The 25,774-nt window shown below is 36.2% G+C and overlaps 21 protein-coding genes and 4 pseudogenes across 21 annotated transcripts; 15 read left to right on the forward strand and 10 right to left on the reverse strand. All coding sequences in view use genetic code 6, as the record gives it.

Moving 5' to 3' along the window:
- Positions 1-2: 2 nt before the first annotated feature.
- SS50377_27389 (Deoxyhypusine synthase) lies at positions 3-881 on the reverse strand (annotated as a pseudogene).
- Positions 882-1,568: 687 nt separating this feature from the next.
- Positions 1,569-1,988, forward strand: SS50377_27390 (uncharacterized protein; the record flags this gene model as incomplete). Its single annotated transcript, XM_067911179.1, has 1 exon — positions 1,569-1,988. One exon carries the CDS (start codon positions 1,569-1,571, stop codon positions 1,986-1,988), a length of 420 nt encoding a protein of 139 aa, XP_067761866.1.
- Positions 1,989-1,991: 3 nt separating this feature from the next.
- On the reverse strand, positions 1,992-2,870 carry SS50377_27391 (Deoxyhypusine synthase; annotated as a pseudogene).
- A 687-nt stretch (positions 2,871-3,557) lies between these two features.
- Positions 3,558-3,977, forward strand: SS50377_27392 (uncharacterized protein; the record flags this gene model as incomplete). The annotated part of the gene is made up of 1 exon (XM_067911180.1): positions 3,558-3,977. The coding sequence occupies one exon, from the start codon at positions 3,558-3,560 to the stop codon at positions 3,975-3,977; it is 420 nt and encodes a 139-aa protein (XP_067761867.1).
- A 3-nt stretch (positions 3,978-3,980) lies between these two features.
- Positions 3,981-4,859, reverse strand: SS50377_27393 (Deoxyhypusine synthase; annotated as a pseudogene).
- Positions 4,860-5,546: 687 nt separating this feature from the next.
- Positions 5,547-5,966, forward strand: SS50377_27394 (uncharacterized protein; the record flags this gene model as incomplete). The annotated part of the gene is made up of 1 exon (XM_067911181.1): positions 5,547-5,966. The coding sequence occupies one exon, from the start codon at positions 5,547-5,549 to the stop codon at positions 5,964-5,966; it is 420 nt and encodes a 139-aa protein (XP_067761868.1).
- Positions 5,967-5,969: 3 nt separating this feature from the next.
- SS50377_27395 (Deoxyhypusine synthase) lies at positions 5,970-6,848 on the reverse strand (annotated as a pseudogene).
- Positions 6,849-7,424: 576 nt separating this feature from the next.
- On the reverse strand, positions 7,425-9,341 carry SS50377_27396 (Major facilitator superfamily protein; the record flags this gene model as incomplete). The annotated part of the gene is made up of 1 exon (XM_067911182.1): positions 7,425-9,341. One exon carries the CDS (start codon positions 9,339-9,341, stop codon positions 7,425-7,427), a length of 1,917 nt encoding a protein of 638 aa, XP_067761869.1.
- A 492-nt stretch (positions 9,342-9,833) lies between these two features.
- SS50377_27397 (uncharacterized protein) lies at positions 9,834-10,976 on the reverse strand (the record flags this gene model as incomplete). Its single annotated transcript, XM_067911183.1, has 1 exon — positions 9,834-10,976. One exon carries the CDS (start codon positions 10,974-10,976, stop codon positions 9,834-9,836), a length of 1,143 nt encoding a protein of 380 aa, XP_067761870.1.
- A 54-nt stretch (positions 10,977-11,030) lies between these two features.
- On the forward strand, positions 11,031-12,014 carry SS50377_27398 (Kinase; the record flags this gene model as incomplete). The annotated part of the gene is made up of 1 exon (XM_067911184.1): positions 11,031-12,014. The coding sequence occupies one exon, from the start codon at positions 11,031-11,033 to the stop codon at positions 12,012-12,014; it is 984 nt and encodes a 327-aa protein (XP_067761871.1).
- A 315-nt stretch (positions 12,015-12,329) lies between these two features.
- Positions 12,330-12,608, reverse strand: SS50377_27399 (uncharacterized protein; the record flags this gene model as incomplete). Its single annotated transcript, XM_067911185.1, has 1 exon — positions 12,330-12,608. One exon carries the CDS (start codon positions 12,606-12,608, stop codon positions 12,330-12,332), a length of 279 nt encoding a protein of 92 aa, XP_067761872.1.
- Positions 12,609-12,919: 311 nt separating this feature from the next.
- SS50377_27400 (Ribosomal protein L30) lies at positions 12,920-13,311 on the forward strand (the record flags this gene model as incomplete). The annotated part of the gene is made up of 2 exons (XM_067911186.1): positions 12,920-12,940; positions 13,003-13,311. 2 exons carry the CDS (start codon positions 12,920-12,922, stop codon positions 13,309-13,311), a joined length of 330 nt encoding a protein of 109 aa, XP_067761873.1.
- A 738-nt stretch (positions 13,312-14,049) lies between these two features.
- Positions 14,050-14,391, forward strand: SS50377_27401 (Hemolysin III family protein; the record flags this gene model as incomplete). Its single annotated transcript, XM_067911187.1, has 1 exon — positions 14,050-14,391. The coding sequence occupies one exon, from the start codon at positions 14,050-14,052 to the stop codon at positions 14,389-14,391; it is 342 nt and encodes a 113-aa protein (XP_067761874.1).
- Positions 14,392-14,412: 21 nt separating this feature from the next.
- On the forward strand, positions 14,413-15,138 carry SS50377_27402 (6-phosphofructo-2-kinase / Fructose-2,6-bisphosphate 2-phosphatase; the record flags this gene model as incomplete). Its single annotated transcript, XM_067911188.1, has 1 exon — positions 14,413-15,138. The coding sequence occupies one exon, from the start codon at positions 14,413-14,415 to the stop codon at positions 15,136-15,138; it is 726 nt and encodes a 241-aa protein (XP_067761875.1).
- A 1,015-nt stretch (positions 15,139-16,153) lies between these two features.
- On the forward strand, positions 16,154-16,702 carry SS50377_27403 (uncharacterized protein; the record flags this gene model as incomplete). The annotated part of the gene is made up of 1 exon (XM_067911189.1): positions 16,154-16,702. The coding sequence occupies one exon, from the start codon at positions 16,154-16,156 to the stop codon at positions 16,700-16,702; it is 549 nt and encodes a 182-aa protein (XP_067761876.1).
- Positions 16,703-16,733: 31 nt separating this feature from the next.
- On the forward strand, positions 16,734-17,222 carry SS50377_27404 (uncharacterized protein; the record flags this gene model as incomplete). Its single annotated transcript, XM_067911190.1, has 1 exon — positions 16,734-17,222. The coding sequence occupies one exon, from the start codon at positions 16,734-16,736 to the stop codon at positions 17,220-17,222; it is 489 nt and encodes a 162-aa protein (XP_067761877.1).
- Positions 17,223-17,231: 9 nt separating this feature from the next.
- On the reverse strand, positions 17,232-17,489 carry SS50377_27405 (Aspartate/ornithine carbamoyltransferase, carbamoyl-P binding domain-containing protein; the record flags this gene model as incomplete). The annotated part of the gene is made up of 1 exon (XM_067911191.1): positions 17,232-17,489. The coding sequence occupies one exon, from the start codon at positions 17,487-17,489 to the stop codon at positions 17,232-17,234; it is 258 nt and encodes an 85-aa protein (XP_067761878.1).
- Positions 17,490-17,577: 88 nt separating this feature from the next.
- On the forward strand, positions 17,578-18,210 carry SS50377_27406 (uncharacterized protein; the record flags this gene model as incomplete). Its single annotated transcript, XM_067911192.1, has 1 exon — positions 17,578-18,210. One exon carries the CDS (start codon positions 17,578-17,580, stop codon positions 18,208-18,210), a length of 633 nt encoding a protein of 210 aa, XP_067761879.1.
- Positions 18,211-18,331: 121 nt separating this feature from the next.
- Positions 18,332-20,737, forward strand: SS50377_27407 (uncharacterized protein; the record flags this gene model as incomplete). The annotated part of the gene is made up of 1 exon (XM_067911193.1): positions 18,332-20,737. One exon carries the CDS (start codon positions 18,332-18,334, stop codon positions 20,735-20,737), a length of 2,406 nt encoding a protein of 801 aa, XP_067761880.1.
- A 453-nt stretch (positions 20,738-21,190) lies between these two features.
- Positions 21,191-21,568, forward strand: SS50377_27408 (uncharacterized protein; the record flags this gene model as incomplete). The annotated part of the gene is made up of 1 exon (XM_067911194.1): positions 21,191-21,568. One exon carries the CDS (start codon positions 21,191-21,193, stop codon positions 21,566-21,568), a length of 378 nt encoding a protein of 125 aa, XP_067761881.1.
- A 123-nt stretch (positions 21,569-21,691) lies between these two features.
- On the forward strand, positions 21,692-22,117 carry SS50377_27409 (uncharacterized protein; the record flags this gene model as incomplete). Its single annotated transcript, XM_067911195.1, has 1 exon — positions 21,692-22,117. One exon carries the CDS (start codon positions 21,692-21,694, stop codon positions 22,115-22,117), a length of 426 nt encoding a protein of 141 aa, XP_067761882.1.
- A 91-nt stretch (positions 22,118-22,208) lies between these two features.
- Positions 22,209-23,003, forward strand: SS50377_27410 (uncharacterized protein; the record flags this gene model as incomplete). Its single annotated transcript, XM_067911196.1, has 1 exon — positions 22,209-23,003. One exon carries the CDS (start codon positions 22,209-22,211, stop codon positions 23,001-23,003), a length of 795 nt encoding a protein of 264 aa, XP_067761883.1.
- Positions 23,004-23,018: 15 nt separating this feature from the next.
- Positions 23,019-23,729, reverse strand: SS50377_27411 (uncharacterized protein; the record flags this gene model as incomplete). Its single annotated transcript, XM_067911197.1, has 1 exon — positions 23,019-23,729. One exon carries the CDS (start codon positions 23,727-23,729, stop codon positions 23,019-23,021), a length of 711 nt encoding a protein of 236 aa, XP_067761884.1.
- Positions 23,730-24,261: 532 nt separating this feature from the next.
- On the forward strand, positions 24,262-25,107 carry SS50377_27412 (Cathepsin B; the record flags this gene model as incomplete). The annotated part of the gene is made up of 1 exon (XM_067911198.1): positions 24,262-25,107. One exon carries the CDS (start codon positions 24,262-24,264, stop codon positions 25,105-25,107), a length of 846 nt encoding a protein of 281 aa, XP_067761885.1.
- A 31-nt stretch (positions 25,108-25,138) lies between these two features.
- SS50377_27413 (uncharacterized protein) lies at positions 25,139-25,489 on the reverse strand (the record flags this gene model as incomplete). The annotated part of the gene is made up of 1 exon (XM_067911199.1): positions 25,139-25,489. One exon carries the CDS (start codon positions 25,487-25,489, stop codon positions 25,139-25,141), a length of 351 nt encoding a protein of 116 aa, XP_067761886.1.
- Positions 25,490-25,774: the final 285 nt, after the last annotated feature.

Below are 25,774 nucleotides of genomic sequence, written 5' to 3' on the forward strand. Positions count from 1 at the left end.
TGTCACTTCTTGTAGCCTGCCTCCTCGTCGAGCCTCGTGCAGTACATCTCGTGGGCGTCCTTGTACGTCTTACGCTCGTATAGCTCCCTGTTCATCAGGTAGGCCTTCTGGAAGCATTTTTTGACCAGGATAGGGAAGATAAGTGTCGCATCCGCGTAGACCTTCACGGGCGTAGCATCCGCGGAAATCTTTCCCCAAGAGACAGCCTCCTCGGGGAGCGCCCCGGCGTCCGACCCGTCGAATTCCTGGGCCGTGTTGACGAAGACCGAGAAGTCTGCACCCTTCCCGGTGAACAGGTTGGCGTTCATGATGTGGTGCTTGCAGACTCCTCCACCTAGGATAAGGCAGCCGTTCTTTGGTGAAAATATGGCCTGGTTGTTCATGGCGCGAATATCTCCAATCACGTCAAGCACAAGCCCGGGTTTCTTGTAAGAGTGGAAGTAGAGCATGTCGCCTAAAGAGCCATCTGTGATCGCGGGGCAGAAAATGGGAATGTTGTTCTTATGTGCCCAGTACGCGATGCTACTCTCGTCGTTTATTTTCTCCCCCAGCTTATTGATCAGCCGAGAGGGAGTCCAGTGGAAGCCCTACTGCTGCTCGGCATGACACTCGTCGAAGATGGGCAGGATCCAGTCCTCGAACTTGCAGTAGTTGTCGTTGGGGACGATCAGATTGCCTATTCTGTTTAAAGACTACTCGCGCAACTTGGCACCGTTAAGGTTGAACTCTGCGAGGTAGGTAGGTGCGAGACACTTTATGAGGTCTTCCTCAACGGCCCCAGCGGTTGTAACAACAACGTCTACGAGTTTGTGCTTCACGAGATAACAAATCATCTCGCGGAGGCCGGATGATACTAAATTCGACGTATAGCCCAAGAAAATTTAAGCATAGATCTACTATATACAAAGTCACCAATAAATGCAAATTTAATATTTATGACTATTTTCAAAAAATTAATCCAAAAATAATGCTGTAAAATTTATGCAATAGGAATATTAAAGGTTATTACTCGCATTTAATGCGGGCTTGATCTCCAATCTACTGGAAGTTGGACGCATGTCAAAATTAAAAGAAGAACCTCAAAAATGAGGTTTCAATTAATTAAACTAAGAGTTATTAGCTACTCGGAGTTATCCCTAAGCTAAAAATCAACTAGGCGATAAGTAATAAATAAAAAAGATACTTGAAAGCGAGCCATGCGCGACGTCCGCTGATGCTAGTCTGGGAACCGCCCACTGCCAGCCTAATCTTGCTCCGTTTCCGGCCTGGGACGTACAGCTCGTTTAACCACCAGAGGTCTGGTCCTTCCGGTCCATTCCGCTGGGGACAACAGGCGAACCTAGGGCATCGGGGCGCCGCGCATAGCTGAGGGAGCGGGGCCGCAGATTTGAAGTAGAGGGCCGCGGTGCAAATTGGAATATAATAATATAATACTGCAAAAGGGGATCTTAGAAAACTTCACTTCCAAACTTCAATATATTGCTTCGATTTAGTCCCACGAACGATGAAGAAACCGATTCATCTGGATTAAGATATATCATGGCACCTGCTTATTTTGGTTTCGCCAAATGTAACTATCGCCTCGCGTGTATCAGGAGCCCCCAAAGTCTCCGAGATCCCTCAAAGCGCTTACCAGCCAGCCCTCCTTCGCTCGAGTAGTTGAAAGTCCCCTACCGAAGCTGAAGACGATACGCTTCATGTACAAGCGGTCGCGGAACCACGTTGCCTCGCCGCGCAAGACCGAGGCTAGCCTGATGACGTCTAGCCTTCTATCGGATATAGAGAAGAAACCTTCGTTCCACAACTATTACGAGAATGACTTCCACCAAACCGACATCTTGGATAACTTCAGCTTCAAGATCGAGAAGAAATTGTTTTCGAACCGCGCTACCTATTTCAGCGACCTGAAGAAAAAGGAGGTACAGGTGCGGAAAATGCTCGAGAAGCAGGAGCGCCAGCACAAGGGCCTGCCCGAAACTGATGATTGAATGTCACTTCTTGTAGCCTGCCTCCTCGTCGAGCCTCGTGCAGTACATCTCGTGGGCGTCCTTGTACGTCTTACGCTCGTATAGCTCCCTGTTCATCAGGTAGGCCTTCTGGAAGCATTTTTTGACCAGGATAGGGAAGATAAGTGTCGCATCCGCGTAGACCTTCACGGGCGTAGCATCCGCGGAAATCTTTCCCCAAGAGACAGCCTCCTCGGGGAGCGCCCCGGCGTCCGACCCGTCGAATTCCTGGGCCGTGTTGACGAAGACCGAGAAGTCTGCACCCTTCCCGGTGAACAGGTTGGCGTTCATGATGTGGTGCTTGCAGACTCCTCCACCTAGGATAAGGCAGCCGTTCTTTGGTGAAAATATGGCCTGGTTGTTCATGGCGCGAATATCTCCAATCACGTCAAGCACAAGCCCGGGTTTCTTGTAAGAGTGGAAGTAGAGCATGTCGCCTAAAGAGCCATCTGTGATCGCGGGGCAGAAAATGGGAATGTTGTTCTTATGTGCCCAGTACGCGATGCTACTCTCGTCGTTTATTTTCTCCCCCAGCTTATTGATCAGCCGAGAGGGAGTCCAGTGGAAGCCCTACTGCTGCTCGGCATGACACTCGTCGAAGATGGGCAGGATCCAGTCCTCGAACTTGCAGTAGTTGTCGTTGGGGACGATCAGATTGCCTATTCTGTTTAAAGACTACTCGCGCAACTTGGCACCGTTAAGGTTGAACTCTGCGAGGTAGGTAGGTGCGAGACACTTTATGAGGTCTTCCTCAACGGCCCCAGCGGTTGTAACAACAACGTCTACGAGTTTGTGCTTCACGAGATAACAAATCATCTCGCGGAGGCCGGATGATACTAAATTCGACGTATAGCCCAAGAAAATTTAAGCATAGATCTACTATATACAAAGTCACCAATAAATGCAAATTTAATATTTATGACTATTTTCAAAAAATTAATCCAAAAATAATGCTGTAAAATTTATGCAATAGGAATATTAAAGGTTATTACTCGCATTTAATGCGGGCTTGATCTCCAATCTACTGGAAGTTGGACGCATGTCAAAATTAAAAGAAGAACCTCAAAAATGAGGTTTCAATTAATTAAACTAAGAGTTATTAGCTACTCGGAGTTATCCCTAAGCTAAAAATCAACTAGGCGATAAGTAATAAATAAAAAAGATACTTGAAAGCGAGCCATGCGCGACGTCCGCTGATGCTAGTCTGGGAACCGCCCACTGCCAGCCTAATCTTGCTCCGTTTCCGGCCTGGGACGTACAGCTCGTTTAACCACCAGAGGTCTGGTCCTTCCGGTCCATTCCGCTGGGGACAACAGGCGAACCTAGGGCATCGGGGCGCCGCGCATAGCTGAGGGAGCGGGGCCGCAGATTTGAAGTAGAGGGCCGCGGTGCAAATTGGAATATAATAATATAATACTGCAAAAGGGGATCTTAGAAAACTTCACTTCCAAACTTCAATATATTGCTTCGATTTAGTCCCACGAACGATGAAGAAACCGATTCATCTGGATTAAGATATATCATGGCACCTGCTTATTTTGGTTTCGCCAAATGTAACTATCGCCTCGCGTGTATCAGGAGCCCCCAAAGTCTCCGAGATCCCTCAAAGCGCTTACCAGCCAGCCCTCCTTCGCTCGAGTAGTTGAAAGTCCCCTACCGAAGCTGAAGACGATACGCTTCATGTACAAGCGGTCGCGGAACCACGTTGCCTCGCCGCGCAAGACCGAGGCTAGCCTGATGACGTCTAGCCTTCTATCGGATATAGAGAAGAAACCTTCGTTCCACAACTATTACGAGAATGACTTCCACCAAACCGACATCTTGGATAACTTCAGCTTCAAGATCGAGAAGAAATTGTTTTCGAACCGCGCTACCTATTTCAGCGACCTGAAGAAAAAGGAGGTACAGGTGCGGAAAATGCTCGAGAAGCAGGAGCGCCAGCACAAGGGCCTGCCCGAAACTGATGATTGAATGTCACTTCTTGTAGCCTGCCTCCTCGTCGAGCCTCGTGCAGTACATCTCGTGGGCGTCCTTGTACGTCTTACGCTCGTATAGCTCCCTGTTCATCAGGTAGGCCTTCTGGAAGCATTTTTTGACCAGGATAGGGAAGATAAGTGTCGCATCCGCGTAGACCTTCACGGGCGTAGCATCCGCGGAAATCTTTCCCCAAGAGACAGCCTCCTCGGGGAGCGCCCCGGCGTCCGACCCGTCGAATTCCTGGGCCGTGTTGACGAAGACCGAGAAGTCTGCACCCTTCCCGGTGAACAGGTTGGCGTTCATGATGTGGTGCTTGCAGACTCCTCCACCTAGGATAAGGCAGCCGTTCTTTGGTGAAAATATGGCCTGGTTGTTCATGGCGCGAATATCTCCAATCACGTCAAGCACAAGCCCGGGTTTCTTGTAAGAGTGGAAGTAGAGCATGTCGCCTAAAGAGCCATCTGTGATCGCGGGGCAGAAAATGGGAATGTTGTTCTTATGTGCCCAGTACGCGATGCTACTCTCGTCGTTTATTTTCTCCCCCAGCTTATTGATCAGCCGAGAGGGAGTCCAGTGGAAGCCCTACTGCTGCTCGGCATGACACTCGTCGAAGATGGGCAGGATCCAGTCCTCGAACTTGCAGTAGTTGTCGTTGGGGACGATCAGATTGCCTATTCTGTTTAAAGACTACTCGCGCAACTTGGCACCGTTAAGGTTGAACTCTGCGAGGTAGGTAGGTGCGAGACACTTTATGAGGTCTTCCTCAACGGCCCCAGCGGTTGTAACAACAACGTCTACGAGTTTGTGCTTCACGAGATAACAAATCATCTCGCGGAGGCCGGATGATACTAAATTCGACGTATAGCCCAAGAAAATTTAAGCATAGATCTACTATATACAAAGTCACCAATAAATGCAAATTTAATATTTATGACTATTTTCAAAAAATTAATCCAAAAATAATGCTGTAAAATTTATGCAATAGGAATATTAAAGGTTATTACTCGCATTTAATGCGGGCTTGATCTCCAATCTACTGGAAGTTGGACGCATGTCAAAATTAAAAGAAGAACCTCAAAAATGAGGTTTCAATTAATTAAACTAAGAGTTATTAGCTACTCGGAGTTATCCCTAAGCTAAAAATCAACTAGGCGATAAGTAATAAATAAAAAAGATACTTGAAAGCGAGCCATGCGCGACGTCCGCTGATGCTAGTCTGGGAACCGCCCACTGCCAGCCTAATCTTGCTCCGTTTCCGGCCTGGGACGTACAGCTCGTTTAACCACCAGAGGTCTGGTCCTTCCGGTCCATTCCGCTGGGGACAACAGGCGAACCTAGGGCATCGGGGCGCCGCGCATAGCTGAGGGAGCGGGGCCGCAGATTTGAAGTAGAGGGCCGCGGTGCAAATTGGAATATAATAATATAATACTGCAAAAGGGGATCTTAGAAAACTTCACTTCCAAACTTCAATATATTGCTTCGATTTAGTCCCACGAACGATGAAGAAACCGATTCATCTGGATTAAGATATATCATGGCACCTGCTTATTTTGGTTTCGCCAAATGTAACTATCGCCTCGCGTGTATCAGGAGCCCCCAAAGTCTCCGAGATCCCTCAAAGCGCTTACCAGCCAGCCCTCCTTCGCTCGAGTAGTTGAAAGTCCCCTACCGAAGCTGAAGACGATACGCTTCATGTACAAGCGGTCGCGGAACCACGTTGCCTCGCCGCGCAAGACCGAGGCTAGCCTGATGACGTCTAGCCTTCTATCGGATATAGAGAAGAAACCTTCGTTCCACAACTATTACGAGAATGACTTCCACCAAACCGACATCTTGGATAACTTCAGCTTCAAGATCGAGAAGAAATTGTTTTCGAACCGCGCTACCTATTTCAGCGACCTGAAGAAAAAGGAGGTACAGGTGCGGAAAATGCTCGAGAAGCAGGAGCGCCAGCACAAGGGCCTGCCCGAAACTGATGATTGAATGTCACTTCTTGTAGCCTGCCTCCTCGTCGAGCCTCGTGCAGTACATCTCGTGGGCGTCCTTGTACGTCTTACGCTCGTATAGCTCCCTGTTCATCAGGTAGGCCTTCTGGAAGCATTTTTTGACCAGGATAGGGAAGATAAGTGTCGCATCCGCGTAGACCTTCACGGGCGTAGCATCCGCGGAAATCTTTCCCCAAGAGACAGCCTCCTCGGGGAGCGCCCCGGCGTCCGACCCGTCGAATTCCTGGGCCGTGTTGACGAAGACCGAGAAGTCTGCACCCTTCCCGGTGAACAGGTTGGCGTTCATGATGTGGTGCTTGCAGACTCCTCCACCTAGGATAAGGCAGCCGTTCTTTGGTGAAAATATGGCCTGGTTGTTCATGGCGCGAATATCTCCAATCACGTCAAGCACAAGCCCGGGTTTCTTGTAAGAGTGGAAGTAGAGCATGTCGCCTAAAGAGCCATCTGTGATCGCGGGGCAGAAAATGGGAATGTTGTTCTTATGTGCCCAGTACGCGATGCTACTCTCGTCGTTTATTTTCTCCCCCAGCTTATTGATCAGCCGAGAGGGAGTCCAGTGGAAGCCCTACTGCTGCTCGGCATGACACTCGTCGAAGATGGGCAGGATCCAGTCCTCGAACTTGCAGTAGTTGTCGTTGGGGACGATCAGATTGCCTATTCTGTTTAAAGACTACTCGCGCAACTTGGCACCGTTAAGGTTGAACTCTGCGAGGTAGGTAGGTGCGAGACACTTTATGAGGTCTTCCTCAACGGCCCCAGCGGTTGTAACAACAACGTCTACGAGTTTGTGCTTCACGAGATAACAAATCATCTCGCGGAGGCCGGATGATACTAAATTCGACGTATAGCCCAAGAAAATTTAAGCATAGATCTACTATATACAAAGTCACCAATAAATGCAAATTTAATATTTATGACTATTTTCAAAAAATTAATCCAAAAATAATGCTGTAAAATTTATGCAATAGGAATATTAAAGGTTATTACTCGCATTTAATGCGGGCTTGATCTCCAATCTACTGGAAGTTGGACGCATGTCAAAATTAAAAGAAGAACCTCAAAAATGAGGTTTCAATTAATTAAACTAAGAGTTATTAGCTACTCGGAGTTATCCCTAAGCTAAAAATCAACTAGGCGATAAGTAATAAATAAAAAAGATACTTGAAAGCGAGCCATGCGCGACGTCCGCTGATGCTAGTCTGGGAACCGCCCACTGCCAGCCTAATCTTGCTCCGTTTCCGGCCTGGGACGTACAGCTCGTTTAACCACCAGAGGTCTGGTCCTTCCGGTCCATTCCGCTGGGGACAACAGGCGAACCTAGGGCATCGGGGCGCCGCGCATAGCTGAGGGAGCGGGGCCGCAGATTTGAAGTAGAGGGCCGCGGTGCAAATTGGAATATAATAATGTAAATATCAAATTTGCTTTAAAATTAATATCAGACAATGGCCTCATTTTTAGACTCTTTTTCTCTTTAAAGGCCTAGCTGATCCATTTCAGTTCTCAAAAGCGGCGGCTTGATAAAAGCTAATAAAAACAAGCAGACGCTCTAAAACATCGTATTGAATAATTGTCCATCTCTATAATTATAATCATACATAGCGCCTGTAATTGCACCGCTAATAATTCTGCCTATTGAGTTTCCAATTTAAAAAACACCCATAACCTGGCCTCTATTCTAAGGAACTGTATACATACTAGCTAGCTATAAAAAAATTGAGTCGCAAAAAATAGATGCCAGTCCAGTCATTAACATTGTAAGGAACATAAGAGGCTAAGGAACTGGCGGATTTGGTAAAAAGTAAATAAGTGACTCAGCAATTGATATATACTAAGACAATACTATTGATCTATATTCTCCTAGAAATTTAATAAGGTATTTAGAAATAAAAGCTGAAAATAATGCTCCTAAAGTAATAGATACTAATTAAACTGTAGCTGAATAACCTTTTGCTTAATTAGCATTGGTAAAACCGTATGTTCTAGTTGTATAAAAAGGAGCACCGGTTCTGGAATTTATAGCACCTGTTAAACTCAAGAAATAACTTATAAAAAGTAATATTATGTTGATATCTTTGATCATCTAGAAACAAACTCTATACATTGGGGTAGTATTCATTTATTTAACATTCTTGATAGATAACCCTAGAGCCGCTGTCTTCCGCATAGTCAAAACACGCTGATTACTCTCCTTTAAAAATACTGATACAAAGACCAAACATCCTGCGAATATTACAGTCGCAGTGATATGACTATCTCTAAAGCTGAGTGTTGATCTGGCTTAAACTTCATCAAAAGGGAGCGATGGGTTTCTAGTGTCATATTTTGCGGCATTGCTAAAGTACAATTAGATAGCAGACTACATAACAGAGCCTAATTATGCAGAAACATTTACCAAAATCATAACAAATCCTCTTATCTTTGGCGTAGCTAAATCAGATACTATAGTGACTGCTAATGGAACAATAATAGCAACTGATCCTTATGAGGCCCTAATAATAGTAATGATGAGAATGATATTTTGACTATTTGTTAAATTAACAGTAACCAAAAATATACCAGTTGTAATGGTGTAGACAACTACCATTATGAGTGCAATTGGTTTTCTTCCAATTTTATCTGATAACCATAGCCAAAAAACGGAGAAAAATAGTTATGCTAGGTTGAAATAAGTTGTCTAACTAGTTACTTATGAAGCTGTAGCGCCTATAACTTGGATATAATAAGAAATATTCGTAAAAGATACTTATAATCCACACGATGCAACAAAAACCATTACATAAACTACCCATAATCTATTTTGATAAAATTTTGGTTCTTATTTCAAATCATTATTTATATCTTATATATCTAAACATTGAACACCTTCTATATTAATAAAAATCTTGACCTCATCTTCAGATGCCTAATAATCTAGAACGAATTCATCGCTATTAAAGTCCAATTTTGGCATATATTCAACTTTTTATATTGCAGTAAAAATTTTAATCATTTAATGGATAAATTCAAAGTAGTCATCAAATGGAATTGATGATGAAATAGTAGAATCTATCTTAGATGCAAAAGTATTAATAGAGATAATATTTTATATAAATATTGATTTCTACGCGCTTGTTATTTACAAATCAAATACTTAAAATATGCTAATATCTAACGGTGAGCTAATAACTGGTATTTGTATTTATGATATCAGTTTTTCTAGAATATCTGATGTTAATAAAATATCAGCTATATATTTATCTTAGCTTACGTTCACATCTAATATTTACCCTAATTAATGAATATAACTCCATACGCGATATTAATTCCTTGCGTTGATCACTGACCTCGAGTTTAATTTAAGAGAATGCTACATTTTTAAATATAATTCAATTTTTATATAATAGATATTAAATATATGTTGTAAAAAGATAACAATAAATCATGTATATATGCTAATTTTCATTAATGTTTACGACAAGCTCCATAGTTTTTTCAAAGAAACGGGTACGAGCTATTATTAAACATTGAGTTCATTAATATAATGATAATACTAAGTATTACTAAGAATTTATATATGTTCCAACAAGATAATTTTATGAAAATGTATATTTAACTTAATCTTAGAGGTACTAAGTGATTTTTATTACTTTCTCTAACTTTTATTTATATTTTTGTCATATTATAGTATCTTGTTATTATTCTTATTAGCAAGTATCTAAATTTAGGATAAATAGTTTAGATAGAACTAAAATTAGAATAGAGATTGCGTATTACAATTCTTTCTAAGATAATTCAAATTTTAATACTAGTTTTTATAAATTACTAACATTTATTATGTAAAAATAAATAAGCAAAATTTAGAAAATCATTACTTAGCTGATTTTTTTCTGCCTCTTTTTAATGGCAATACTGATGTTGTTGGTTCTTAAAAAGTTAGGTTAAATTCAGATTCATATTATTCTTTTTCATAAGATTTTATAGAATCCGTTATTTAATATTTTATTCCTTGCTAATGCATATCCTTAACTTAATCACTTCCTACAAATAACATTTTAAACAGATAAAAGGGGCCTATTCCAAATATATACTAATCTATGATAACACTAGAAGCATTAAACTAACATTTCTCTTCATGCATAACTTATTTTGCCATTATATTTATTTAATCTTCATTAACTTAACAAACAATATACGGCTTATGATCCTGTTCTTATATAACTGTTGCTCCATTGCATAAAGATAATGCGTTGACTTTATTATGAAAGCTGGATTATCTACATATACTTAAACTATTTGAAAGTGAAGTTTAACCCATTATGTCTGGAGCATAAATGGTACCGTTTTCGTTATAAAATAAAGCAGGACTATTACGAGACTCACGTGAATAAAATGTTAAATCTTAATTTAATTTTATTGTTTTACCAGAAATCGAAGAAACAAATATAAATTCATTATTAGATGATATTTACGTAATTTAACCTATCCCTAACGGTAACTATGCAAATATTGAAAAATCTTAATTTATAAACTTTAGTACTCCTAATGGATTTCCTGTGATGAAATAATTTTTATATGATCCAATTGCTGTACATTTGGAACAAAGTTCACTAACTTATAAATTCAAAGAGATACTACAGATATATACGGTTCCCTGTGAAGATAGATAAATTATATGTGAATCTGTTGAATCTGCTTAAATTATTTAGGAGTCAGGATATATAATAGTTTCATATTACACTTAAAGTGAGTTCACATCTACAAAAATTATTTTATCCTTTGTAAATATATAAACTAAATTTTATGAATGTTTTTAAATCAAATAAGGATTTTCAACCGCAACAGCTTAGAATATATCGTAGTTTACTAAAGATGATCGTTTTTTCGCCGATGTAGCGTGCGCTAATTATGAAGATAAAGGAGATAGCAAATCATTTATGTTTTAAGCTATATTTGATAATGATAAGACTGTTTATTTACAATCTGAATGAGTAACAGTTAATTACGTCATGTTTACTATTCGAATATAATTATATAATAATAAATTAATATTCCGCAATTTCAAATGTACAATAGATATTAGTTTACAGAGCAGATTTTATCATAGACACCATCTGCTACAACTCAGGCTGCAGTAAACATTCAGACAAAAAATTATGTACTCATCAAAAAGTATGCAATTACTGTTGAAAACCCTCATAACTTCATCGCATCAACGCAGTTGCTTAAGCGCCTAAACCATCAGAATCTTATCCAGTATGAGAATTTCTATGAAGATGCTAGTCATACATATATAGTCTCTGAGTTATCGTCATAGGACAATCTACTCGAAAAGATCCTCTCAATGAAGTACTATTCTGAGGACGACTGCCGTGGATTTATTACATAAATTATCGAGGGATTAGCATATTTACATTCCAATAACATAGCAAATTTGAATCTGAAGCCTGAAAATCTGCTCACTATTAACAATCAGGTCAAGCTTTGTGATTATGCTCTGTATGAACTTTTTCCTCTGGAGAATCTTTTATATGCTCCTGGATTCGTTTCAAAAGATTAACTAATTAACAGGATCACTGATTTTTAGCCTGATATATTTGCGGTTGGCGTTATTTCAACATTGTTATTAACCGGAAATTTACCATTTAAAGAGGAAGAAAACTACATATAGTCATATCTTGACCAGACATTAAACAATAGCTTTGAGATTAATGCCAAAACTATGTCAACTAGAGCTGTAGACTTCGTTACTAGCTGTTTTAGCGGCTAGTCTACTGTTTTTGATCTCCTTAATGATCCATGGCTCACAAATGAAGCTCCTGTAATTCCTCTTTAAACAACTTAAATTTAGCTTAAAAGGTACGTGGCAAAGCTAAAATTGAGAGACGGTAGCGGAGTTAACGCAAGTAAATTGGTCCAGCTAGCAAGAAAAATTGGAGAAATTGAAGATGATATTGAAGTGGAAGGTGAGGAGATCGATGCTGAACTGGACGAAGTGGATGAAAACCAAACTGCTGTAACTCAAATGTTGGAGGATGAGGTGAATTGATCGGATTTATATTAACTGAAATAGATTAAAATAAACTAAGATAGATAAGTAAAAAGGTAGTAAATAATAATAGATAAAGATTTAGTATAAAAATTTGGAAACTATAAAATCAAGTAAACGAACTCGATTAATAACTTTTTGCTTAATGGAGGGTAAATTTCGGTAACCATTGTTCTAGACTCATTAATATTGACAAAACGTCACTAATGAGGCATATTAAACTAGAGTTTACAAAATTGACTACTATGTAAAGCATTAAAGCGGAATGAATAATTAACAATAATATTAATTATGTATAATAAGTACAAGTATAAATCACTAAGTGCTATTTTATTAAGATATAAGTTAAACAGTGTTAAATTATTCTTTAGCTACTTCCATAAACTAATCATCAAAAGAATCTATTGTTGACTAAATATTAGAAAATTTCAGCATCAAATCAACTAAATTTTTATAACTTTACTTAATATTAATATATAGTGATCTACAGTCGTCGTCTGCTGAACTAGAGCTGATATACGAGCTACCTTAACTAACAGTGAAGGAATCTTTTATAGATTCAGGTGCCGAATATTCGTATTAAGCTAAGTCCATTTTTATTTTTATAATAACTATTAATTAACTAAAATAATCAATTAATATTTTACTAACAGTAAAATTAAATGTTGAATGATAATATACTTGGAAGACTAGTATTCTGTAAAAGAAACTAAATTTTACATATTTTATAAATTTAGGAAAACTGTATTATATACTATATAATTCTCTTTTAAATTCTAAACTATGATTAGTATTATTATGATATTATATTAGTAATAATAAAATCATATATATATATTAATATTATATCATTAAAAAAATATATTTATTGATATTAAATTTTGTAATTCCACTCCACGTGTGAAATGGCTGACCGCAACTAAACCGTGAGTTTTAACAACTGAGACCGGTTTGGTCTCAGAAATCTTAACTTTTACTAACAAACTAGAAGAAACAGTTAGAATCAACCTCTCTCTAATTAGGTCTCATCATGAAATCAGGAAAGTTCACCTTAGGTGTTAACCAGGCTATGAAGTCAATCAGAGACGGATCTGCCAGCCTTATCATCATCTCCAGCAACTTGCCTCAGCTTGTTACATCTCAAATTGAGTATATGGCTATGATCTAAAAGATTTAAGTTTATAAGCAGCCTTATAACTCTCGTGATTTCGGCCTCTAGATTGGTAAAACTTTCAATGTCGGCGTTATGACTATTACTAATGCTGGTGATGCTGATCTTTCGGCTTTCCGTAACTGATTAAAACTACCAAAATTATTTGTCACTTTAATATATATTTACCACTCCTTTATAATGTAGTTTCTAACTAACAACATTATACTTATACCATATCCAGGATTTTGCTTCTATCTTTCAATAGATGGTATCAGAGTATCTGAAAAAATCTATCCATAGTAGTAGTATAATAAAGTTAAGCTATGTGAAAATTACAAACTCTTTCTAGAAATCAAATAATGCTTACACCAAGTCTCTCAAAGCTAAAAGTTTTTTATTTAATCTTGTGGGTCATAATATATAACTTAATAAATATTATATACATATGTTAACCCTTAAATCACGTCTTTTAAAATGAACAGCACTGAAATTTTAATCAATCAAGTTGAATCTCCAATTCTTCTTAAATGCATGACTAAAACATGTGTAGTTAAGGTACCATTTTCGCACTTTAACGAAGGAAAAGCTATTTTTTCTTGTGATATTTATAAAAGTAATTTTGAATATATTCTAGTAAATAACTTCCAAATAGGAAAATTCAGTTAGGAAATAAATGTACTATCTTCTATTATATATTAACACTGTGCAGAATTTAATTTTTAAAATATTCAAGTGTGCGATTTAATATAGAAAGGGGGTGAAATTTGGGGTATTTTAAGGGACGTTTGAGTTTATATGCGAGATTTGAGATGAATATAACTGTTATCCAAATTTAATTTTAAAGGTGTATGAAAATATTATATAACCAGAGATATAATAAAAATGTTAAATGATATACTATTATTCCTGAACATAGTGCTGAAAGGAATCACACGGCATACGCTGAACCAGAACGTCTTCAACGCGGTGTACATGCTGATGGGCTGGAGCGGGCTCGCGCTCCTGCCGAAGATCGTGGTGCAGTTCGGCTGGGGGTGTCTGGGGCTCGTCGTCGCGGGCGGGCTGTGCTACAGCGTCGGCCTGGTTGCGTTCCAGGTCGAGCGCCCGAACCCTGTCAAGGGCGTGTTCTGCGCGCACGAGATCTGGCACTGCTGCGTGAGCCTCGGGGTCGTGTTGCACTACCTGAGCCTGCTGGTGTACGTGCTCCCGTACCAATAGTCGTGAGATTTATAATTCACTCCACAAATGAGCAAGACCATCTACCTGGTGCGCCACGGCGAGACGGACTTCAACACGGATCCAGTTCCACGCGTACGGGGCAGAGTCGACGTCCCCCTGAACGCTCAGGGCGAGGCCCATGCCAGGCAAGCCGCGGAGTGCCTGCGGGACGTAGCGCTGGGCAGGATCTACTGCTCCGCGGTCAACCGGGCCCTCCAGACAGCAGAACTGGTGCACGAAGCCCAAAAGGGGCCGTGCGAGCTGGTCGTAGACGAGCTTGTGATCGACATCTCCTGGGGTGACTGGGAGGGCAAGACCTACCTGGAGGCCTTCGGGGACGAGCAGGCCAGTACCTTCTTCAACGCCCCAGAGAAGCTGGTGATCCCCAACGGCGAGAGCTTCTACCAGGTGATGGACCGCTTGCGGCGCTTCCTGGTGCGCTTCTACCAGTCGGACGAGCAGGTGTGCTGCATTGTGTCGCACGGTGCAGTATTTAATCTGCTGGGCTGCCTGATCACGGAGGCCCCCGTGAGAAAGTTCTGGAGCTTCTACATGGGAGGCTGCGGGGTGAGCAAGATAATTATGACGGGCATCGACAACTTCACCATCGGGTTCTGGAACTCTATGACGCATATTAATTACTCACTTATCATTATTTAAATGCTAATTAATATTTTTCTCATTCATTACTTAAATTACGCTTTATGGCCACAATTTGATTGGAGCTGTAGGTGCATCAAACTCATCTAATGATAACATAATTTAATGAGAAGATAGTCTATTAATATGTGCTAAACTTAGAAGGTGATATGATAACTCCTCTCGTTATAATAAAGATCTAAACGTTTAAATAAAGACAATTATTGCATCAAATGTTTAACCAGGACTAATAACTGAAGGAAATTCATTAACAAATCCATTCCATAGTATCATAAAATCTATATCTTTATCTGATATGTGTGAGGTTTAGACTGAGTTTTTAAGTACTGTAGGATGCTATGATATTTTTTCATATACAATAGGAGGGACATGGTGAAATTAATTAGGTAATGGCTAATGAGTAATTTCAGAATATAATTATTGATCTGACACTAGTAGTGGGGCATGTGTGCATCCATCTGGCAAGACTAATGGAAATGGTTTCAGTTCCATTATGGAATATTAATTAATATTATATAAATATTATCAACATATTAAAAGTTATGGGAAGTGCATGCGCAAAAAAATCAGGTCCTTTATATGAGAAGACAACAGTTTATAACACAATCGAAAAGAATAAGAATCTCACTGTATAAAAACCTACAGTCACAATGGAATGTTCTAAAATTATGAATTATTCAACTAGCGATAAAACTTAAAAAGGAGAGTCAAATTCTCTAGATTTGACTGTACAAGATTTATAGTGATAATTAAATAGAATATTAACGATTATGATTTATGGTATTTAGAATTCATCTTGATTTTACTAACTATGCAAACGTTTATTCTACTTTTTTAGAATAATATAAAGGATATGATGAGATATTCTTAATATTATATCCGAATTAGAGTAATTATGAGTTTAACGAACTTACTGGTATTATTTTATTTAATAATAACTGTCATAAATTTCAGCGATGTTTCTGTAGTATTGATAAACCTCTATAGTATCATTAAAATATCTATTTATTCCGATCACATTTACAGTTTTTAATGCTATTAATAGAAGTAAATAATCGATCACATATATATTAATTAGAAGTAATGTATTTTTTACCTTTATCCGAAAATGCCTAGAGCTCCATTAGATTAAAATACAGCTCTACAAGCTATAGCCTTTACATTATAATAGTTATCTACCTATAGTGTAGATGAACTGCTTAAAGATCATCACCTTTTGGAGCAATAAGTGAAGCGGCTAAATATGTCTTGGAAGCAAGCTGCTGAAGTTATGGGAGTATCTAAATCCAGACTTTATCACTGGTTCCGAGAGACATTTAGTAGAAAACTCAGATAACAGCTGACTAAAGAAGACTTCAGAAAAATAAAAAGAGAAGTTTAGCAACAAATGAGCACAGGCGAAAAACCGATACTTAGCTAAATCAAATCTTCACTATCCTAAGAATACGACTCTTATGTAGTGAAAGTTGCATTCCAAAATGCTAAAATTGGCTGCCGTATCCAAAATCTTCCGCTATTGGCATTGCCTAGTTTTAACGTGGAATCTGACTCTAAAGTCAACTCGGCAAGAACGATACTTAATAACTCCCAGACTGACGCGCAGTGCGAATTTAGCAATTCTGAGGTCTTTTACTTTTAGAGCTTCATTATGGAATGATTAGTTTATATCATATTAACGAATTCAGAAAATGTCGTATTCTGCGAAACTGCAGAAACTGCAAATTCAGGCCGAAAATGCGAAAATGCAGCACCGAATCGAGCAGTCGAGGGGCGCTATCAGCTTTCAGAGCCTCGAACTCGAGTTTCAGCAGCACATAGCGACGCAGAACAGGATCGCGCGACTGCATCAGGTGAAGTACTCGCCGCCGCGCGCTTTCAAGCCGCCGCCTGCGGTTCTGAATAAAATTTCCAGGCGCCGGTCTTAGACGATTGCTGGAAGCGACGAAACGGCGTTTTAGGCCCTGTGCAGCGAGCAGCGGCCCAAAACGCCCCCAAAGGCGTTAAATGAGTCGATTTTGCCGCTGGCGAGTTTTTGCGGCGAGAATGCACGCCAAAATGACGATTTTGAGCAGAATCTGCAGTTTTCGGCGTTTGTGAGTAGCGGAAATGTGCAAATTCCTGGGGTGTAGGTAGCGGCGCAGGTCGATGATTTTGACGATAACGATTTTGACGAGTGAAAAAGGCAATCACTTAGCCAGCTTCTCATTTACAAGCTAGAAAAATAGGTTTTAAAAGTCTTAGGACGTGTTCATAAGTAAATTTTCGAAAGTGGGATAATAGTCATTTTTATATAAAAACCCACTTTCGCTGATCTCGATATTTTTCAGTTCTCCGTTATGCTAAATGACGATGATATTTTCCTATTGCACTTCAATAAATTGGTATTCATAAAGCTGCTAATTGTTCTTTATAAACTCAATTTCCTGTTGTAGAAATTCAGCCATGGTTTCAACTAAATAGTTTATCTATTATATATTTACATATAATAATATAATATACAATTTTGATTTTCACTCCTATTGGTTTCCTCAAATGGCTACCTACTATTTTGTCCACATTCCTAAAGGAATTAAGTTTGCAGAAGCTCGTGAGGTGATAAAATCAAAGTGCACTTGTGAAGTTAAGAATGCTTGTAAGGGTGCATTTTTCGTGCGTACCGAATCTGATTCTTTATAAACTTTTAGCATTGAAGACTAAGAATGTGAAGTTTAAATATCCACCTCAGTTAATGATGAAAATTGGGATACACTTCGTATGCCTAAATTTATGCGCGCAGAAAGAACAGAAGATGGCGAACACCAGAATGAATAAAGATAACCTTAAAAAGCTGAGAGAAAACCTAGAAATACAGAAAGAAAACCTAGAGATGAAACTAGGGAACCTAGAGATGAAAATAGACAACCTAGAGAAAAAGATAACCTTTTCCGTGCCTTCATTGTCAGTTCTACTTCTTCCCTTCAAGAAATAGAGTCTTATTTCAACAAGACGCTTAAGATTTAAAATGTAGGTTTAGATACTTTTGAAGGTAAGAACCATGGTTACTTAACTTTCAATACCATTGAAGAAGTTCGTGCTGCACGTGCTGCCTTCGCTGAAAATCCTCTTGCTGAAGTTACTGTTAGACCTTATATTTCTAGAAGTATGAAAAACTAACGTAATATGTGACCGATTCAGTTTAATTTATTATCATCTAGTTATCCTTAGATTTGCTAGATCCTACTCTAAAATCAATTATATAAATATAATATATAATTGGTAAAGTTTCCACCCACTTCAACATATATTTATGGACTCAGAAATATCAATGAATTCTCTTTCAGCTGATACAATCTACTCAGAAAATTCCTCATTTTCCTCATAACTTAATGATACATCGAATTTTGAACTTGCTATTGCATTAGCGCAACAGGCTTAAAATGTATTAAACTAATCACCATTAGAAGCATAAAAACTAGCATCTGACGCTATTAAAACACATTCTAGGTGTGTACTCGCTTATGAGATACTTTAGAAAGCTCTTTTTCTAACTGGTGAAACTAAAAAATCAATTGAAGTTCAACTTATCCATGCGCAAATAACTAAAAAGCAAACAGACTTCTTAAATGTTTTCCCTCTTATTTTTAATTAATTTGGTGAAAGTACCCTTTGGCTTAAATGTATTAATAAGATTTTTAGATATTCAAAAAATGACGAGTAACGTGAAAAATTTTATGCATATCTCCAAAAAGACTATTACCGCCACATTAGTCAGAGTGGTAAGAAGAGAATTCAAAGTTATATGGCATCCAACGTATCTGATCCCTAGAAAGCGCTTGACCTTTGCTTAGAATACCAAAAGCCTTATATTTTTACGAAAGCAGTTCAAAAAACAGATTCTTTTGACTAAAAAGCTGTAGATTTTATCTACTAGAACCTTGGTAAAAAATCTTCTTTTTACCTTCTGAAAGTCCTTTCAATTAAGCTTTAAAACACTGAATTAGACATTATTTTGGCACTTTCGTCCATTGAAATTGACGAAAAACTATTTTAAGCAAACGTACCTAAAATAATAAAGTATATGAATTCAAATCAAAATCCACTTTTCACTCCATTATTAGAAAAATATCTAAATCACGCTGTTATGAATTATCCCTAAATCGGATAAAAACTGCTGGAAGGTAGCAGTTAGAAACACCAGTTTTTGCTCGCTAAAGCGCATTTTATTTAAGGAAATTACAGACAGGCAACACAGATTTTGAAGGAGTAATTGAAGCTAGCAAAAACTGAAAATAACACAAATTTAGCTATTATTTCAACGATTTTGATGACAAAAATTTTGAAAAAATTGAACCTCAACGATAAAATTGGAAAATTTTTGTTCGATGACGCTTCTGATATTCCAAATCAAAATCAAATTTCCATTTCTATCTTGTAATGTTGTTTTTAAATGCGAAATTAGCCAATTCTGGCAGATTCAACAGTATTTTATTTCCAGGAAGATAAAAATTTGGCTATTTTCAGTGATGTACGAATGCGCGTGAGCCTTGGTGTATTTTGGTTGTAAAATACCAGCATATAACATTTTAACTTAATTCCGGAGCTTATATATGCTCCTTTGATTTAAGCAGTGTTTTTCTTGATTAGAAAAGATGCGTATATCGATTCTTTGACAATTAATATGATTAAAATTCTCACTCCAGCTTTCCATTGCAAAGGTTGTTAGAAACAAGTTAATTAAATACAATATAAAGATGAAATACTAGAAACGGAAAAGTCACTATTTTTCACACCATAAATTTTAGAAATTATAGAAATTCTGTAGGAAGTAGGCATTAATAATATTATTATATAATTATTGACGTAATTTTAGCTAAATACTCTTCATAACAATGTATGTCGTAAATATCGTGTTTTTGCACTTCTTTATTTAGCAAAACTGATATAAGGGTCAAGTTCGTGCCATACAAAATTCACAAATGCTCAAATAGACGATTTTGAGACTTAGTTTTAAGTTCTCGCAATTCAGCTTAATTAGGGAGCCTTAATTTACAACGATTTGCGGAATTAATTAGGAAAAGACTATAAAAACTATAAACTTCTTAATTAAATGTGCTAAATTGTGGTTAAAGAACCCACTGAAAAATAGTTTAAAAACTTTGTTCGTATATTAAAAAGATAGATTATTATATGTCCAGATGATATTTTTCTACAAAAAAAGTTACTATACCTAAAGCTTTTCACGAAGTAGAAGGTAGCTGAAAATATTGTCTTAGCATAAAAATTGTATGATATGACTTGTGAAAGTCAATTTTTATTTATTAAGGCTTATTTGTAAGCAAGAATTTCTCATTAAAAACATACTAGTGACTTTTTCGAAAGTGTTTAGTCAAGTTTTAGTATAATTTAGTAATATTTAAGGATGTAAGAGAAAAAGGGGTCGCTTGATGGAGCTCAAGCGTGGTGTTCAGTGGCAACATTATTATGGACAGAATTCGACTAGATTCACTTTGCCATATAAATTTACGAAGCACTAATCACTGGAAAATAACCTAGAAATCATGCAGATGCGGTTTTAGGTGGGGCTCTTTATGATATTATTGCTGACGATAGAATAAAATAAATATCTGCACATAATTTGTGCATTTGTTATTAGTAGGTGGGTAGTTTTGATAGAGCTTTATAGATCAGAAAAGTATGGTTTTCAAGGATGTGATTTTCATTTGAGAATTTCTACCTTCTAGTAAGTTAAAATAAAATTTATGTGCAATATCATTAAAAATTATCTCGTCAAACATTTATATACATAAAACTAGTGTTAGTTATTTAACAATAAAAATTGATGAAATTCTATAAAATTAGTACTTATTCATAATATTGAGTTTATTGATAACGTAAAGCATATTTAAAATATTAATAGTTAAATACTAGATAAAATCATTTTTAGATTCGACAAGATAGTAAAATTTATTAATTATTGTCAAATCAAATAAAAATTTATCTGAAATAATAAATTATTATTTAATTGAAATATCAATAAGATTAACTTAAATAGTTTAATATTATAGATATAGTCATCAATTGATTTTAGGTAAAAATTAAAATTATATGAATAATTAATAATGATAATTGAAATATTACGAACCAAGACCCGCATAATCTTTTAAAAATGAACGAGGAAGATACCATCAGTGAAATTGGATCTCCTTAATGTAAATATTAATCTACTAGTATCCGTTAATAATTAGTTGTTAAATTAGATAAACTCCATGAATATGAGAGGAGGCTATTATAAAGTTATCTGATAAAATAGCGTAAAAATATAAACTAGTTACATGAAATTACATCGGATCTGTAAAAAATGATAGACGATGGTGATTTTGTTGGATTAGAAAATGAAAGATTGATAATAGATATCTTAGAAGTCGAGATGATCAATTAGAAAGAAGAATTCTAGTCAATAAATGATAATATCCGGAGTGCAAAGTATTTTACTAATAGTCTATTAGTGTCCCTTGATAAAAAATTAGAAAACTAAAAAACATGATTTTTTTGCAAACCTTTTAAATTTTATGTATTAACATATAGTATTCCAAATTTTTGTCTTCATTTATACAAAAATAAAAATAAAAATACATATTTATATCATTCTAGCTAATCTGTTTTAAAAATGTTACGATCGCCCAACTTAATTGTTCGTAGCCTTCAACAATAAAATAACAAACGCTCAATGGACAATATAGCAAAACCACTAAAACCAATAGTCAGGAACCAAAGTCTCGTTAATAGTCGAGTTAAGAAGCACGTTATCAGTCCAAGAAGATAACTAAACCTAACTAGCACTTAGTCTGATAATTTAATGCAAAGCCCCTAAAAATTAGCCAAACTTAAATCATTTAAACTTGAGTCTTTTGAAAATATAGAACAATATGAACAATCGCCTATATTAAAAAAATTCAATTATAAGGTAGATAGTTAACTTTTTATAATAAGATAGGAGTAAAAAGAAGTTGCATATCGCTAAAAACTAGAAATTCATGAAATCGAAACTAGAAGGGCGGAATTTCTCTAAAATATAATTGATTATGATGAATGACTGTGGTTTGTTCATATAATGTTTTATGAATATATAAAAATAATATTTATAATATTATATTAGCTTTACCTTGTATTTATAGTATTTTAAAATGTCCATTTTTACTCATCCAGAATTTTCATAATTTTTAGAGGCATAATAATACTCTATGGGTATATTTACCTGGATTTTAGCAAACTTGAGCTTCTAAAATTTACAATAAGTTAAAAAACAACTTAACATCATAGAACCATTTAAATAAATGCATTTTATTGAAGATTAAGTTATATTCATTGTTGTATAAGAATAAAATGTATCATAAACTTTAGATATTATTCAATAAATGTCAAGTAATAAACGATAGATTATACTTTTAACTGATAGTATTTAATTTATTAAGCAGAACGATTTAATCATATCGTAGCTTAATTACTCCAGTTACGTTTAAAAAATAGCAAAATCAATGTGCCAATAAGTATACACAGTGTTAAGTGAAAAAGATGGTGAAGAATATGATCTACCTACTTTACCTTAATATTTTAAAATCTTCATAAATTAATAGCAACAATATTCCACCTAATATTAGGCATTATAATTATAAACATCTAATATTTAACTGCTACCTCGATTATTATAACTATTTATAGGATAAAAACCCCAGGATTCTGATATTCAATAACTTCTATAGTAAGAGATAAACTTCTATGGAATTTATCCCCAAAGCGATATTTTAGCATAAGAAATTCCAGACATTCCATCATAATAGTTATTATCGCAATAAAGTATTCCTGAGAATATCGACTATGAAAAAATATTTTTCAGCAATACAGCCCAGTCATTATTACCTTTAAACGAAACACCTACGAAATTGTCATCAAAAAAGGTAATTAACCTTTTTAAAAAGTGATTTTTCAACCATTCTTCACTCCCAACCGTCCTCCCGGATAATGCTCATCTTCACATCAGATTATTTTTCAACATCGTAATTTCTGGAGCATACAAGCGAACCAACGCCACTATTTTACAGTAATGATTTAACATCCCCAACAACGCCATTCAGTTTCCCAACCAAGTCACCGTATTCGCAGCAGATAATCCCGACTCCAAACAACACAGGTGCGCTTTCACATCCCTTGCTACCCCGCTTAATTTCTATATCCCCAATTTCCTTTATAATAGATTTCCACGCATCAAATCGCATTTTTTCGAAGGCACCAGCCCGTGAAATCAGCTCCCTGGAGCATGCCGCTAGTGCTGCTTCGTTATCCTACTTTTATGGCGCAGTTTTCGAGTTTTCTGATTGCTTTAGGGACATTTTGTATGCCCGAATCGCCTGATTTAACGCCTTGAAAGTCTGCTAATTCGAGGTTAAAAGCGCATATGCGGGTAGTAGAGCGCGCTAGGTTGCAATGTGTGAATCGTTAATAACTAGTTGCTGTTTAAGGGCCAGCTGTGCGATTCGCGCAACATTTGACGTCTCGGCCTGAAGAAGTTCCGATAGAGAATTTTAGAGCTTTGGACCAATTTTCGCCAGTTGATCCATCGCCTTATGATAATTAGCTAGGTCCAGTGAGAATGTTTGTAGGCGTTTATGTAGATTCTGCGTAAATTTTTCATATGCGAAATCTGACATTTTTGGAAAAGTAGTGTAGTAATTAATATATTAATAATGTTAATATTTTTAATGGATAGAAATAGAAACGATATTAAGCAAAATTTGATTTACGTTCTTACTCATCTACCCGTAATAATATCATGGTATAATTAGGTATTGACATAAAATGATATATGAATTTTTGTATAATCTCATAACCATAAGCTTAAAAAAATATATGCAATAAATATTCTAACAGATAACTATGGTAATAAAGTTTAGTTTTCTCTATTAATAATAATGTGGTTTGAATATCTTAGAATATGTTTATCTTAGAATTAGCGTATTTCTTAAGAAAATTCACAATAAAATAAACTGAAATATTTATATTTATCATGCCATATTAAAATATTTTAATATTACAATGACTAATTTAAAAATATGTGAGTTAATTTAAAAATAAATTATAAGTTATAAGTTATATAGATATAATATTTAAATTAGTAAAAAGATTTAACTTCAAAACATATTTATTTTATATTATTAATCATTACCTCTCCACATAATTTTTATGTTCGTCTTGGTGTAATCATAGTTATTCCACCAGCAACAATTTCTAGATTAATTGAATCAGCTCAACTTATCTTGGAAGCATGCAATTCCTTCTCGCTTTGAAGGTTATACCAAAACTTAAATTTATTCATTATTTAATCACAATTAAGAATTAGCTAACATCCCTAAAACTATTCTGCGTGGCGAAGTACCATCCTCATTGGATTATAGAGTTACTTCACCGGAGTGTGTAGACGTAATACGTGATATGAAAGGTTGCCATTCTCATCATGCTTTTGTAATGGCTAATATATTATCTGATAACCGTTGCCTTAATAAGATTGACAAAACTAGAATACAGTATTCTGAATAATATATTCAGAATTGTGATACTTCAGATGTTTAATGTAATGGTGGTACTGCTAAAGTTGTTCAAAGATTCATGAAATTTACTGGTACTGTTACTGATAGATGCTAACCTCTTAAAAATGCATACGCTAAATGTAGTGATCACTGTTGGGATAGAGATGATGAAGATAATACAAAGACTAAAGGTTTTGAAGATATATGCTATGATGAAGAAAGCATCATGGTTGGTTTATAATCTGGTACCGTTCATGCTGGCATGTTTATTTATGAAGATTTCATGTATTATGAGTCTGGTATTTACTATCATGCCTTAGGTAAAAGCATTGGTGCTTAATTTTTCTAAATTGTCGGTTATGGTGAAGAAAATAATGTTAAATATTGGATAGGCAAGAATTATTTAGGTAGGAACTGGGGTGAAGATGGTTTCTTCAGAATAGTTAGGGGTTAAAACGAAAGCAATGTTGAAGAAGAATGTTTCTTGACTAAACTTGAATGACCAGTTGTTATAAATTTAAATTTTACATAAATCATTTCATATCTTAATAATAACTATTAATATCCATTAAAACACTAGCAACAGGATGCTTTTCTAACTCTTTAGGTGTGAATGCCCTACTAGAACGAATCTATCGCAAAACACATTCTTGCTCTGAAATAATTTGGGCTCCTTCTGCTTCAAGCTATTTTTATACATTCAGCCATACTGCCTATGGATGTCGATTTAATGCATTTTACCTACCTTAATGCAAAAGGTATCCAACTGAGCCTGCTTCAATTTTTTGCATCATATATGATTCAGCCATACCAAGAGTAAATTATAATCTATTTCTATATTCATATAACTATTCGTAAGAAGAATTTTGAATTACATCATCCATTTAATCTATGAAGTATATAAATAATATTGTATAATAAATATTTATTTGATCGAAAGATTAACTAATTTTAGTGTATTATATTTTATATAATTATAATGTTTAATATATTGCGTATTTCTATCAAGAAAGTGTGTATAAAGTTTCACATAATTTTTTTAATAATATAAATTTTTTTGCTGAAATTTTCTTAGACTGCCATTAATTAGGTGAATACAATATCTAAATAACATATTCCTCTTATAAAATAAAGTATTCATTTATCTTAAATTAAATATTTTATCAGAG

Source organism: Spironucleus salmonicida, chromosome 7, assembly GCF_000497125.1.
Source record: "Spironucleus salmonicida strain ATCC 50377 chromosome 7, whole genome shotgun sequence".
In the NCBI taxonomy this organism is placed as follows: Eukaryota; Fornicata; order Diplomonadida; family Hexamitidae; genus Spironucleus; species Spironucleus salmonicida.